Raw genomic sequence first — 16,007 nt, forward strand, 5'->3', positions numbered from 1 at the left:
GATCTGGACCCTGTTCCTCTGCTTGGCTCTTTTCCACCTGGCCTGGGAGGGCAGGACCCCATCCTGACTCCAGCTATAAAGGCTCTCCTGCTGCTGGAGGTGCCAGAGACCACCTAGCTGTGAGTGTTGCAGGACCTTGACCCTGTTCCTCTGCCTGGCTTTCTGGTGGCCTGAGGATGTGCCTGGGAGGGAGAATATTGGGCCAATTGGGAGGACCTGAGTGGGGGGCCAATCAGTGTAGTGATGGGTAGAGGGAGATTTGAGGAAGACTTGCCAGATAAGGAGAACACGGCCCAGACAGTTAAAGGCTGTACCATGTTCCAGTCCTCCCCGCACCCGCAGGTTTGGTGGTTGTCCTATCAACCTGCCCTTGGGTCTGCTGCTTTTAAATGCCAGATCAGTGCAAAATGAAACCTCCCTCATTCATGATTTAATAACGGATGAAGAGGCTAATGTGGCACGTACAACCGAGACCTGGGTGGGTGAACGGGGAGGAGGAGTCAGTCTCTCCCAGCTATGTCCACCGGGGTACTTGGTCCAGCATTACGAAAGGCTTGAGGGCCAAGGAGGGGGAGTCACTGTGGTCTATAGGAATTCCATCTCCCTTTGCAGGCTCCCTGTCTATGTGACTATTGGGCTGGAGTGCTTGCACCTTGTGTTGGGACAATGGGATAGATTAGGGATTCTGTCAGTATACCACCCACTCTGCTGCTCAACAGAATCCCTAGGTGAGCTGACGGGGGTGGTCTTGTGTGCGCTGCTGAAATCCCCCGGACTGTTGGTTCTGCGGGATGTCAACATTCATGCTGAGAGCACCTTGTCTGGGGCAGCTCAGGATTTCATGGTCTCCATGACAGGCATAGGACTGTCCCAACATGTCATCGGCCCAAGACATGTAGCGGGGCATACTCTAGACCTGTTTTTCTCAACTCGACATGGAGATGGTGATCTGAAGGTGGAGGATTTTGCATCAGTCCCTTTGTCGTAGTCAAATCATTGCAGGCTGAGTTTTAGACTTGCAGAGGCTTTCCCCCTCTGCAAGGGTGGGGGACCTATTAAGATGGTCTGCCCCCAGGAGGCTAATGGATCTGGATGGTTTCCAGAGGGCTCTAGGGGTTTTTCTGGCTGATATGGCTGGCACTCCTGTTGAAGCCCTGGTCAACCTGTGAAATGTCCCCCGTGCTTTTCAGCATCTACATGAAAACATTGAGTGAGGTCATCTGGAGTTTTGGAGTGTGCTGTTATCAGTATGCTGATGACACACAGCTCTATTCCTCTTTGTCATCTTCTTCAGGTGAGGCTGTGGATGCGCTGAATCAGTGCCTGGCTGCAACAATGGACTGGATGAGGGCTAATAAACTGAAGCTCAAGCCAAACAAGACTGAGATGTTGTTGGTGGGTGGTTCTTTCTGATGACAGGATGAAGGGTGTTCACCCTGTTCTGGATGGGGTTGCACTCCCCCTGAATGAGCAGATCCGTAGCCTGGGGTCCTCCTGGAACCATCTTTGTCACTTGAGGCTCAGGTGGCCTCAGTGGCACAGAGTACCTTCTACCAACTTCGGTTGGTGGCCCAGCTACACCCATCTGGACAGGGATAACCTGGCTTCAGTTGTCTATACTCTGGTAACCTTCAAGTTAGATTACTGCAATATGCTCTACGTGGGGCTGCCTTTGAAGATGGTTCAGAAGCTGCAGCTTGTGCAAAATGCAGCAGCTAGATTGATAACAGGGACTAGAAAGTCCGCATATATAAGACCAACTCTGACCCTCTTGCCCTGGCTGCCTATATGCTTCCAAGCTCAATTCAAGGTGCTGGTTTTAACCTATAATGCCCTACACGGCTTAGGACCACAATACCTGACAGCACGCCTCTCCTGAGATGAACCTACCCATACTCTACGTTCAGCATCTAAGGTCCTCCTTCGAGTGCCTCCTCCAAGGGAAGCTCGGAAGGCAGCAACGAGGGAGATGGCCTTCTCAGTGGTGGCCCCCCACTGTGGAACAAGCTCCCCAGTGAGGTCTGCCTAGTGCCAACATTGTTATCTTTTTGGTGCCAGGTTAAGACCTATCTTAACACCTATCTCTTTTCCCAGGCATTTGGCAGCACATGATGAGTTTTAATCGGTTCTGGATGTGTCTTTAGTTATGATTGTTCAAAGGTGTTTTTAGTTATATGTTGTTCGTGTATACTGTCTGTGTGCTTTCATGTTAATGGCTTTTCAACTTTTTATATTGTATTTTAATTTCTGTAAACTGCCCAGAGAGCTTCAGCGATGGGGTGGTATAGAAATGTAATAAATAATAACTAAAAATAAAATGAATTTCAGACTTAGAGTGAAATAATTGCCAAATATGAGACACTTCACATTATTCAGTAATTCCTGAACTGAAACATCCTGAAATTCAGCAAAAGACATCCAGATTTATGTGTGTGCAACTGTTCTTGTGGAAGCAGACTTCCCACCCCGTCCTCCCTACAACAGCCCTTCCAAGCCCCTGAAAATGCTACACAGAGGATCAGGGGATCCCAATGAATGGGTTATGTTCTGTTGAGGGGAACCCTTAAAATCAAGCAGAAGGTGCCCCCTTCAATTTACCTCCCCTCCCACAGCACCACAGCCTACCCCATTCAGCAGGGTCCCCCAACCCTCTGTGTAACATTTTGGTGGGGCTGGAGGAGATGGGGAAGTGTGCCTAAATCTGGATCCAACCCATTAGCTAGTTTGATTTCTGGATTAACAAGCATGATAGAGCTTCTGAATTAACATAGACTAGAAAAGAGAAGAAACCCTTCCTAACAATCCCATACTAGAAATGCTTTCTAAGGCATAGTATGACCACACTTCCTGGGTCCAAATCTGAAAGCTTGCACTGAAGTAACTATAAATATGTCCATTACAGGAATAAAAAAAAAAGCAAAGAAAGTTTCTCCCCCCATCTATTGTTGCCCAGCCTCAATGGTGTAGTCTTATTTAACACAGGGCTGTGCTATGGGATGCAGAGCTCTCTTCATACTATCCAGCCCCATGTTGGAAGAAAACCTTACAGTTGCTGCCCATGCATCATTAATGGATTCCTTCTCCACTTGCAAACTTAAAGAGTTCCAGGAACCTGGAGATATACCTTGTGCTGCAGCATGGGAGGGGTGGAAAAACAGCATGGGGCAAGAAGTTCAGGGTGGGGAAAAGCAGAGGCAAATATACAGAACAGTAGGCAATACCCTCTCATGACTTATTTTCAGCATTAAAATTTATAAAACTCTGGGGAGTTTCCAGTTGGTATGACTGGAGCTCTCATCAAAACCCTAGTCTCACTGTGGAATGGTGAGATGGAATGGGTACATAACTCCTAAATGTTCTCTCCCCAACATAGAGGCAGATAGTTTTAGTTCTGTTACCAGACAGTCAAGTAGCTTCAGTGGTACAGAACGTTTTATACAAACTTTGGCTGGTTCTACCCATCCCCTTGTAGCGTCCCAATTGGATTATACATGGGACTGCCTTTGAAGACTATTGAGAATCTTTAGTTGGTACAGAATACATGTCAGAATTTTAATTGGCACAATTTATTCAGATTGTAACAGTGTAAAAAAAAAAAGGGGCCCACTGTCTTCCTCTTTGTTTCCGAATCCAATTCAAAGCACTAGCATTGACTTTTAAAACCTTGAACATCTTAGGATCCAGGTACCTGAAGAAGCGTCTTCTCCCATATTATCCTGCCCAAACACAGACCATCAGTCAAGGCCCCTCTCTCTATTTCATCTTTGTTCGACAGTAACAACTAGCAACTTTGTTCAACAGTAGCAACAACCACAGAGGAGGTCTTTTCAGTCATGGCAGCCTTCACACTCCTTTTGTTGTTGTTAAGGCTTCAGGCAAAAAATGTTTTACTCTCCCTGGCTTCTCAAGTATTTTAGGCATTTAAAAATCTTGCTGACTGCTCTATGTGGTTAATCATATCTTTGTAAACCACCCCAAAGCCAACTAAAGCCAAGCCAAAGGTTGATATAAAACATGTTAAATAGATATAACTAAGATTACCTTCTGCTGAAGAATTAGTTTCTGGCTTTGTCTTGGATTTTTCAAGATCTTCTTTGTATTCTTTCTTAAGCAGCTTTACTATCTTTTTGCTGTAACTTGATTTCTTCACTTTAAAAACTTCGTCAGTTTCTTTAAGAGAAAAGTGTGAATAAGAAAATTACAAATTAACAAATCACTGACTGGAATCTCTTGAGCTATATAAAAGGTGGTCTACAGTACAGAAAAAATACATCAAATCAATCACTTTAATCTGTATAAATCAAGAGTAACTCTTAAGATATGATGTGTTTTCCACCACTGTAACTAATCCATACAACAGCAGAATCCTACCCACAGCATCTGTGTTATTCCAATACCACAAGTTCTAGCTGGAATTAATTCAATGCCAGAATGGATCTTAAGAAGTCTTATAGTCAAACTAAGCAAGGGCATAGCCATATGATCCCAAGGTACAATGTATAAACTTTTAATGTTGTTCTTCTAGATTTGTTTGCTGTTTTTCTTAAAGCCTGCATAATTAAAAGATACAGTTTTCATAACAATTAAAATACAGTTATTTTAAAATGTGAATTTAAGCTTCACAAAGACTCTTAAAGGAAAATATAGAAAGCAATACAGGCAAAATCCAAAATAAGATATATATAATTTTAAACATGAATTGTAAAATACTGCATACCTGGCACTAGAAACAATGAAAGCCTAATGAAGCCTTTTGTTAGATATTAGGGAAGGGTGTCTTGTATGTTGGATCAACATACAGTAGTAGATCAAGATCCCACTGTAAAATTGGATCTGCAGCCCCCAAGCCAAGGAGACCATTGGGTCAATATACTCTTTTGCAAATCTTTTTGCTTTCCTAGCCCACACCTCCCCCTTTCTTTATTCTATTTGCACACAGGGCTCAGGACAAGAGCTGAGCGATCTTTGATTTAAAGTAACTATCTTTGGGGAAAAGAAAAGAAAAGGTTCCTCCTGTGCAAACACATTACTGACCCCTAGAGGGACACCGCTTACACTGGCGTTTTCATGGCAGACTGTAGCGGGGTGGTTTGCCATTGCCTTCCCCAGTCGTGACTACCTTTCCCCCAGCAAGCTGGGTACACATTTTAGCAACGTCGGAAGGATGGAAGGCTCAGTCGACCTGAGCCGGCTACCTGAGACCCGGCTTCCACTGGGATCGAACTCAGGTCATGGAGAGAGTTTCAGTTGCAATACTGCCACCTACCACTCTGCGCCACACGAGGCACATCTTTGGGGAAACTGTATATAAAATGCATATATATATAAAAGACATATATCACATCAGTTATGAAGCTGTGTGTTCTAAAATTCAAAGCATCTTTTATGCAGGCTCAGTAAAACACCAATTTGAGAACTTTTATCTTAAGTAGACCAGACTAATTTCAAAGGCTTGAGTGACTTTAAATATGGGTTTGAGTATCACTCAAGTGTGACATAAATATCACCCAAGTATGATTTGTTTTAATGTCCTGCAGGTTCATGCCTTGTTTGGGGGATCTGATGTACTTGTACAGCACATATGTTCCTGACAGTCCACGTGCATAAAGGCTTCAACCTACACTGGTCCCCACACATCACAGAAATTACTGGTACTAGTTTCTAACTAAGAGGTTTTCCAGAAGAAATGTACCTGCAGCAAAGTGAGGTATTTAAGGTAGGAAAGAATGATATTGCTAGCATCCTATCTGGCTGCTTTTTCTCCCATGTGTTACAGTTGGGGAAGTCAAAGGCTATTATTTCATACAAAAGGTTCAATACAAAAATAGACAAGCATGCTGAAACTCCTTGGTCATTTTACATTCCAACACAGTCTAAACAGCTTCCTCCACTCCAGTCTGGGTAGTGTAGCACACACCCAAGAACAAAAGAAGTGCACCATCAAGAGGCAGGTAGCTCTTTTCTGATCCACTCCCAGGCACCCACACGAAGGCAAGCATGAAGACTGCAGGACTGGTGCTGGCCCTATATTTATACCTCAACTCATCAAAAGGATTTTCAAGGTGCCGAACATAAAATATAAAATAAAATGAGAGCAAAATTAAAACAGCAAGAGGAAATTAAAATAAACACTAAAACGAACACTGCCGCAGATACCACAAAGATCCCCAAAGCAGCAAAACCATAATACAGTACACTGAGTTAAAATGCATGGGAAAATAAGAATGTTTATACCCAACGTCAGGATGGATGGATTTAAATCAAGGCAATTTAAAGCAGGAAGAGAAAAAGTAGATTTAAATCAAGTTTCCGACTGAATTTTTTTCATATATTTCCTTAACAATGGTGCAAATCTGACCATGAAGCCATGTTAATTTACAACTAAATTGAATATTATTTACATTGTTTCATTCTTACAAGTAGTCTTTGCATCTCTATGAACCAGTTTACATGTAACAACTAACCATGGGTTAATAAATCATGGGGACAAATGCGGTCTCATGACCTCTCACCATTTTCATTTTGTTTCTGCTTTAGCAAGCAACCCAGTAATGGGGCAATGAACACTGAATGAAAACTCTGGGTTGTTTGTCCCTCAGCAACCCAAGTGCTGGGTTCAGACGTTGTAGTAAACAGCACAGGAACAGGTTTCCTGGGTTCTTTGCTAAACTGGAAACAAAGCAGAAGCGGTGAACGGTCATGAGGCAGTGCACTGCAACTATTTACTGATTTGTAACCAGGAAACAAGCAAAGTGGGAGCGGGGAGCAGTCATGAGAAAGCACACTTGCTCACAGCCCCAATCTGGGTCTTCATCTCACTGCATATATTGTGCATGTTTTCCTTTTTCACCTATAGTGGGGATGTCTTTAAAACATTCCCAAATAGGGTCTTTCTTATGACTAGCACCCATGAAGTTTGAGGTCAACAGCACAATCCTATATAAGTTCCATGGGGCTTATTCCTAGATAAGTGGATATAGGATTGTAACCCTAGCATGAAAATACAAGTTGTACACTGGACAATTTTGTCTTCTTTGTTTCTGCTTCACTCTGTCTTCACCCAGCCTTGCCCTCACAAAAAACCAAGTAGCAAACAAAAACAAAATGCCTATGATAGGTCAAAGCAAAGGTTGATAGTTACTGGGCAGAAAAACATGCAATTTAAAAATCTGACTTCTTGGATTTCTTTTAAGCATTGATTTTTATCCACCCTGCTATATTGTCTTTCTGTCTTAACTAACTCCTCTCTCTTGCTTGGCCCAACTCCACCACTACATAAGCACAGTACAATAATCCTGCCTAGCCTGTCTTTGCACATATTACTTTAGTCAGAGAAACTGAAATCCCAGAACTTTCAAGAAGCAAGAGCTGGTAGGGCCATTTTCACAAGATGAACTTAACTCATGAGGTAACTTAATTTTTATGAGACTGTAAATGTAGGTTGAGCATGCTTATGATGAGATTTAATTGTAACTACATTATTTTTGAGAGAAATTTTTATTCTATTTATGCTATTTTTTAAAAAATAAAAAAATCCATTTTAAAATTTAAAGATCTGTATTTTAATTTTAAAAAACACATCCATTTTTAATCACCCTACCTAGTGCCTAAAGCAAGTAACTGTAGGTGCCAAGTATAAAGATCCAAGCAGAGTGTTCCAGGGTTCTAGCTCCCCCCTCCCCTGCTATCTAGCATCTATATAAGGGTTCTATCTTGTACTCCTCTGCTGGGAGAGGTCGCCCAGAGATTCAGAATGCAGCGCCATCAATATGTTAATTGCATTCAGTCTCTCTTTTAATAGTGATGATGAGGTATTGTTATGTCCCGCTGTTCTACTAAATGTACCCAGAGTGTGTGTAATCTGCACTGACTTCTGATATATTCCTATGATAATTACATTTAAAGCTCTAAATAGCTTTTGACCAGGTCACAGAAATGTGACTGCTTGGGGGGGGGGGGAGATTGAAAAATTCAGGAAAATCTCCCCCCCTGCCCTTTCCAAAAAATCCTGGGGGAAAAGTTCCAGAAAACCTGGGTTTTTTTCAAACCCTCCCCTCCCCCATTTTTCTTCCAGGGCTCATGGCTCTAGACCAAGACACCTGAAAGACTATATCCTATCATATGAGCTTGCCTAGTCACTGAGATCATCTCGAGAGGCCCTGTTATGCATCCTGCTGATATTGTGCTCAGCCTGTGGCTCTCTCTGTTGCTAACCCTAGGCTTTAATGTCCTGCCTGGGGAGATCTGTCTGGCTCCTACCTTTATCATTTTCAGGAAAGGTGAAAAGGTTCTGACAGCCTTTAAGATATTGATATCTCAGAATGTTAACCCATTTCCTTGCACTTAGATATTTTAACTGCTGCTTCTAATGGTTTTAATAGGTTTTTAATTGATCTGATTCATTTGCTTTATGCTGTTGTCATGGATATTAAGGGAAAATATGAGTTTGATTCACCCTCATTCTAGCAGATTCTTCATTTTTGCCTGATGCAGTCTATAACCTTTCACCTAGCAAACTGATGCCTTATTCACAGTTGTCTGTTTAGTTACTCCCCCCCCCCCTTTGATTTAGAAGTTTGAAGTTAAGTCGCAAACAAGATTAAGATATCCACCTGCATCTTGGTATCTCAAGGATGAAGAGAGGAAGAATAATCTCTTCTTAAACCAGAAGAGATTAGTAGGATATTAGAAATATTTTGTGATCAGGATAAAGAATTTTTCATCCCGTTACAACCTAGTTCACATGACATGACAGCCCACCTTAGCTTAATTTGCCGTCGGGGACTGTTACGCTGAGTAGGGCGCCTGCAGGTATCATTTTTGCATGGCACGCAACTTGCCATGTCATGTGAACCCAGGCAGCAGGGGTTGCAGGTTTAGACAATGCCCAGCACAACACAACAGTCCTGATGGGTAAATTAAGCCACAGTGAGCTATTGTGATGTGCGAACAGGCCCAGTATGTGTTAACTGGCTTACCTAGTGCCAGGATGTTTGTTATCAGCAGCAACTATATTGTAAATGACCACTGTTAACAATGTGATTGTCACTTATAGTACTTTCTGTATTTAGTTTCCTTCTGGCCTCACTATTTACAATTCTCCTCTCCCCTCAAACTATATATAAACTTGAAACTCTTTCCATAACACTCTATGCATCTGATGAAGTGGGCTATAGTCCACAGAAGCTTATGCCAGCATGAATTTGTTAGTCTTTAAGGTGTTGTTTTTGCTGCAATAGACTAACAGTTACCCTCTGGAAATACATAACTATGGGAGTTCAAAACACTGTTAGGTTGCAGAAGAAATCTAGAAAATGCTCCTCACTTGGCTCTTCATTGGGATAATCTTTTTACAGCTGTTGTAAAGTACTGAATTTAAAAACTTGGTCTTTAAAAGCATGTTTCATTTGTAATGTTCTCTTTCATTTTAAGAAATTGCTTTGTTTCTTATGTTTTTCTCCTATACACTACTCTACTTGTTTTGATGACTAAAGCGAAGGGGCTTGCGTAACTCAGTGAAGCCATAAGCTATGCTGTGCAGGGCCACCCAAGACGGACAGGTCATGGTGGAGAGTTCTGACAAAATGTGGTCCACTGGAGAAGGAAATGGCAACCCACTCCAGTATTCTTGCCAAGAAAATCCCATGGAATGCATCACAAGGCTAAAAGAGATGACGCCGGAAGATGAGCCCCTCAGGTCGGGAGGTGTCCAATATACTACTGGGGAAGAGCAGAGGGAATTTCCAAGTAGCGCCAGAAAGAGTGGAGCGGCTGGGCCAAAGCCGAAAGGACACTCAGCTGTGGATGTGTCTGGTGGTGAAAAGAAAGTCCGATGCTGTAAAGAACAATATTGTTTAGGAACCTGGAATGTAAGATCAATGAATCAAGGTAAGCTGGAGATGGTCAAACATGAGATGGCAAGATTGAACATCGACATCTTGGGAATCAGCGAACTAAAATGGAAAGGCATGGGCGAATTTAATTCAGGTGACCATTATATCTACTACTGTGGGCAAGAATCCCTTAGAAGAAATGGAGTAGCACTCATAGTCAACAAAAGGGTGGGAAAAGCAGTACTGGGGTACAATCTTAAGAACGATAGAATGATCTCAGTACGAATCCAATGCAAACCATTAAACATCACAGTAATTCAAGTCTATGCCACAACCACTGAGGCCGAAGAAGCTGAGGTTGATCGGTTCTATGAAGACCTACAACACCTTCTAGAACTAACAACAAAAAAAGATGGTGTTCATCTTCATCATAGGGGATTGGAATGCTAAAGTAGGAAGTCAAGTAATCACCGGGTTAACAGGCAAGCATGGCCTTGGTGTACAAAATGAAGCAGGATAAAGGCTAATAGAGTTTTGCCAAGAGAACACGCTGATCATAGCAAACACGCTTTTCCAACAGCACAAGAGACGACTCTACACATGAACATCATCAGATGGTCAATATCGAAATCAGATTGATTATATACGTTGCAGCCAAAGATGGAGAAGCCCCATACAGTCAGTAAAAACAAGACCTGGAGCTGACTGTGGCTCAGATCATGAGCTTCTTATTGCAAAATTTCAGCTTAAATTGAAGAACGTAGGGAAAACCACTAAACCATTCAAGTATGACCTCAATCATATTCCTTACGAATATACAGTGGAGGTGAGGAATAGATTGAAGGGATTAGACCTGATAGACAGAGTGCCTGAGGAACTATGGACGCAGTCCGTAACATTGTTCAGGAGGCAGCAACTAAATCCATCCCAAAGAAAAAGAAATGCAAGAAAGCAAAGTGGCTGTCTGAGGAGGCTTTACAAGTCGCTGAGGAAAGAAGGGAAGCAAAAAGCAAGGGAGAAAGGGGAAGATATATCCAACTGAATGAAGAATTCCAGAGAATAGCAAGGAGAGACAAGAAGGCCTTCTTAAATGAACAATGCAAAGAAATCGAGGAAAACAACAGAATGGGAAAGACTAGAGATCTCTTCAAGAAAATCGGAGATCTCAAGGGAACGTTTTGTGCCAAGACGGCCTTGATAACGGACAAAGAAGGCAGGGACCTAACAGAAGCAGATGAGATTAAAAAGAGGTGGAAAGAATACACAGAAGAACTATACAGGAAAGATCTTAATGTCCCTGATAGCCATGATAGTGCGGTCACTGAACTTGAGCCGGACATCCTAGAGAGTGAAGTCAAGTGGGCCTTAGGAAGCATTAGTAACAACAAAGCTAGTGGAGATGACAGAATTCCAGCTGAGCTATTTTAAATCCTAAAAGATGATGCTGTTGAAGTGCTGCACTCAATATGCCAACAAATCTGGAACACTCAACAGTGGCCACAAGACTGGAAAAGGTCAGTTTACATTCCAATTCCAAAGAAGGGCAACGCCAAAGAGTGTTCAAACTACCGCACAATTGCGCTCATTTCACATGCCAGCAAGGTGATGCTCAAAATCCTACAAGCTAGGCTTCAGCAGTATGCGAACCGAGAACTACCGGAAGTACAAGCTGGGTTTAGAAGAGGCAGAGGAACTAGAGATCAAATCGCCAACATTCGCTGCATCATGGAGAAAGCAAGAGAATTCCAGAAAAACGTCTATTTCTGCTTCATTGACTACGCTAAAGCTTTTGATTGTGTGGATCACAACAAACTGTGGCAAATTCTGAAAGAGATGGGAGTACCAGACCACCTTACCTGTTTCCTGAGAAACCTGTACGAGGGTCAAGAAGCAACAGTAAGAACCGGACATGGAACCACCGATTGGTTCAAAATTGGGAAAGGAGTACGACAAGGCTGTATATTGTCGCCCTGCTTATTTAACTTATATGCAGAGTACATCATGAGACACACCGGGTTGGAGGAATCACAGGTCGGAATTAAGATTGCTGGGAGAATTATCAACCACCTCAGATACGCAGATACCACCCTAATGGCAGAAAGCGAAGAGGATCTAAAGAGCCTCTTGTTGAGGGTGAAAGAGGAGAGTGCAAAAGCTGGTTTGAAACTCAACATTAAAAAAACGAAGATCATGGCATGTGGCCCCTTCACTTCCTGGCAGATGGAAGGGGAAGAAATGGAAGAAGTGATAGATTTTATTTTCTTGGGCTCCAATATCACCGCAGACGGTGACTGCAGCCATGAAATTAAAAGACGCTTGCTCCTTGGGAGGAAAGCTATGGCAACCCTAGACTGCATAGTAAGAAGCAGAGACATCACCTCTGGTCGAAGGGGACGGCAGAGGATGAGATGGCTAGATAGCATCACTGATGCAATGAATATGGACTTGAGCACACTCCGGGAGAGAGCGCAGGACAGGAAGGCCTGGCGTGCTATGGTCCATGGGGTCACGAAGAGTTGGACACGACTTAACGACTGAAGAACAACAACAAAGTACTGAATTTAAAGACTTGGTCTTTAAAAGCATGTTTCATTTGTAATGTTCTCTTTCATTTTAAGAAATTGCTTTGTTTCTTATGTTTTTCTCCTACACACTACTCTACTTGTTTTGATGACTAAAAGTAAAGTAAAGACAGCTATTAAGGAATTTGTCTCAATTTTTCTTATATATAAAAATGTAATGTCAGAACAATACCTATTCTCTGTCTGGGAGATTCTGCATTGCCTAGTTACCTGAAAAGTTTCGGCTTGATACAAATAACAGGGGTGTAAAAACTTGTTTGGGATCCATCTCTGATTTTTTTTTTTAACAGAAAAGTGGGATATAAATCTTTGAAATAAATTCCATAAATGGGGAAGATCTTACAGAAAATGCCAGTTCTCCTGTTCCCACCTACCTAACCTCTAAAGGTGAGGGAATTCAGAGAACAGCATTACAAGATTATATCAGGTTACAGGCAGGTTTATACACAAACAGAAGGCCCTTGAGACACCCTGGTCTCAAGCAATATAGGGCTTTATAGGTTAAGACCAGCACTTTGAACTGTGCCAGGAAGCATAAGGGGAGTCAGTGGAACTGTTTCAAGACTAACAAGAACTACATAAATTGTGCCAGTCAACAGGCTAGCTATGGCAATTTGGGCCAAATTATATTTCTAAGAGCTCTTCAGAAGCAACCTAATCTATAATGCATTTCCATAGTCAAGCATAGGTGTCACTAGGGCATGGATAAACATAGACAGGTAACTTCTGTCCAGGAAAGGTTGTAGCTAGCATACCAACTGTTGTTTTTTTCTTTTGTTTCTTCAGCAAGAAAAAAAACACTAGAGATTTAGAATCCACAGCCTTGTGATGAAAAGCTCTTCATGCCAAACACCATTTGGGCATCCAAAATAAAGGGCCAGCTCCAACAGCGCTCCTTAATGGCAAATCTGACCCTTAAGGCACGCATGAGTGTGCAACCCAATTGATAGTGGTTCCCATCAATTGCAGATCAGTAGGGGATTAGGCCCTACACAACAGTACACCAAAACTTAGCCATATGGATATTTTATTAACTGAACCAATAGGCTGATTCAACTGTTGCAGTGTGATCCTGTCCCATAACTGCTCCTCTCAACATTTGTGAGAAAACACCAAGTTGTTCTGGGAAGAGGACTGGCATCAAGTAATATTCTCTAGCCTGTGCCAAATTTACATCAGGCTTTTACACAACAGTACCTCAGCATGCAACTTATTCCTTGGAAATACACAATTAAGGAAATACACAATTAATGCACAATTAATTAGGTAACAGCAACAGAACGTTGTTTATCTTTCACGACCGAAATACTCCCCATGTATTTTACAGCACCTTGGTTCAAATTAAAAACATATCAGGTGATCTTTGGGACTCCCCTATGATACCTCAGTAGTACAGACATATGCTCGATATCAAATGGAGCACATGTTTAAACTGTCCATTAGTTCACAAAATACATGGGGGGGGGGGGGCTTTCCCGATTTCCACTGCGGCCATTTTACTGATAAATTCAGTATTTGAACAAGCACGTGCCTATCTAACGCGCACATATTTCCTACTCTACTACAAAATAATCTTCCTATCTGTTACAAATCCTAAATGCTGCGGGAGACACGCGTAGGCTGCACGGTGTTTCCTAAGCGGAAGTGCTTTCCAAATAGCAAAAACGTACCGCGTGAAGCGACCGAGAGTTTCAAGTAACCAGGGGAGGGAAAAGACGGAGGGGAGGGGGGTTGGAGAACACTCCTCGAGCGGTGGGCTATTAGCCCCAATGCAACCGGCAAAAGCGGCCGGGTATCGGGGGACGGGAAGCATTAGGCCACGGGAAGAAGCACTAGGCCGCGGGGCCAGGGTGGAGACTAGCGCGCTAGCGACAAATAATGCGAGACACGCTCGCTTACCCTCCTCTTCATCTTGGAAGCTGAGGAGCTTGAGGCTCCCGCGTGGCGGTGGCGGCGCTGCTGCCGACTCCCGGTTCTTGTTCTTCCGCTCTTTTGCCTTAGAAACCGCCGACACAAGCCCGTTGTTCCCCGGCGGCGGCTGCTGCGAAGGCGGCGGCGGCGGGATAAGAACAAGCGGCGGCGGCGGCGGCGGCGGAGGAGGTTGCAGGTGTGGTGGGGCCATCAAGCCGCTGCCTCCCCGGCCAACCGCCTCAGCACCGCCGAAAACAAAGCCGCCGCCGGGAGAGACAAGGGGAACGCAGCCCATCGGAAGCGGCAGGAGCGGCGGCTTCGGAGCGGGCAGATCGGCCTCTCCTGTAGGCCCATCCCCTCCGGGCGGCTGGGGCGGCGGCGGCAGCTCCTCGTCCCGCTCTTCGTCGTCCTCCTCAGACTCGTTCCGCTTCCGCACGTTCACACGCCGCGCCTTGCGGAACATTCCGCCTCAACCCAACTGCCGCTGGACGCTGCAGAGAAAGCGCGAGCGCGAAAGGGAGCAGCTACCGCAGCAGCGCGCGCCGCGCTCCACCGCTCACTCGCTCTCCACGGCTGAAGCGGAATCGCCAACATCAGCGCAAGCCTGGAGCTACCACAGCGCCCTCTACCGTTTACCGCCAGCTGGGCCTTTTCCTTCTCCCCCTCACAGGCCGGCAAGGAAGCGGCCGCCTTACTGAACCATAGAGTTCGCATCGGGAATAGACCGCCTCGTTCGTTAGCATCGACAGTGACAAGAACGGCCGGCGGCACGGCGGCTAAGGAAAGCGGCCATCTTGAGACTGAAGAAACGGTGGGAGGAGGGTTATTACGTGCCTGTTCTTGCTGGGGACGGATATGGAGACGTGGGGAAATGACAGTTGCGTTGTAGTATAGGAGCGAAGGTACGCTCATCGTTATTGGTTAAGAAAAGACCGTATGAGGCGGGAGCCTTGGGTGCGCCTTTAGGAAGTGACGCCAGAAAGCACCCGTTCCCCTTCACGCGGCCCTTCCGGGGAGGAAGGGGAAAGCGTTGGCCGCCGCTGCTGCCCGTAGACGTTTTCCCTGCCTGTGTGCGTCCCAGCCGGCGGCTAGAGCTCGAGCCCTCGGGCGGGCGCAAGGGCACGCTTCACCCATCCTCGGCTCTGCGTTGGCGGAGGCTCTTGCTTTTGTCACTTGGTGCTGGAAACGACGAAGGGTTTTAAAGATGCAGTGGGAGGTCAGGGACGAGACCCCAGCCCTTGAAGCAGGGGCGTGCTCTGACGACCAGCAGAGACAGAAAACGGGTTGGCAGAAAGAGGCTCCCAATTGACTCTTTCCTGTGGGTCAGAATGCCAGCCCTTGTTTTAGCGGTTGGTTCACACATGCGTGTTCCATCACAAGACGTCCACAACATGTCAGAACTAGCACGTGTAAATGGGCTTTTAGGGATCTACGAGATTTGCCAAGCTTTGAACAGACACCCGAAACTGCGCTTCTAACAATAGCTTCGCTTGCAGTAATTAGTAGTTGATAAAAGGCCTGGTCTACACTTGCTTCAGGATGTGGTGGTAAAGATGGTAGAGTGAACTGTGGTCTTTCAGGCTACAAGTGGGGGCACCAATTTTGAATGCTTCCCCATGTACAAACAATGCCCTACAGGTAAAGCATTGAACATCCAAGAGAGAGTGTTAATTTGCTTTTT

General features: G+C 44.4%; 1 protein-coding gene across 2 annotated transcripts in view; it reads right to left on the minus strand.

The window, feature by feature from the left end:
- Positions 1-14,895, minus strand: part of PAXBP1 (PAX3 and PAX7 binding protein 1) — a 47,982-nt gene extending 33,087 nt beyond the window's left edge. For both annotated transcript variants that reach the window (XM_084843606.1, XM_084843605.1), the window contains exons 1-2: positions 14,315-14,895; positions 4,042-4,170 (exon numbers count right to left, since the gene is read on the minus strand). In XM_084843606.1, coding sequence (XP_084699732.1) covers positions 4,042-4,170; positions 14,315-14,789 — 604 coding nt within the window. In that variant the 5' untranslated portion in view covers positions 14,790-14,895. The remainder of the gene's footprint in view (positions 1-4,041; positions 4,171-14,314) is intronic.
- Between the last annotated feature and the right edge of the window lie 1,112 nt (positions 14,896-16,007).

Source organism: Heloderma suspectum, chromosome 3 (assembly GCF_057233095.1).
Source record: "Heloderma suspectum isolate Gila_16-S chromosome 3, 16-S_ref, whole genome shotgun sequence".
NCBI classification, from domain to species: Eukaryota; Metazoa; Chordata; class Lepidosauria; order Squamata; family Helodermatidae; genus Heloderma; species Heloderma suspectum.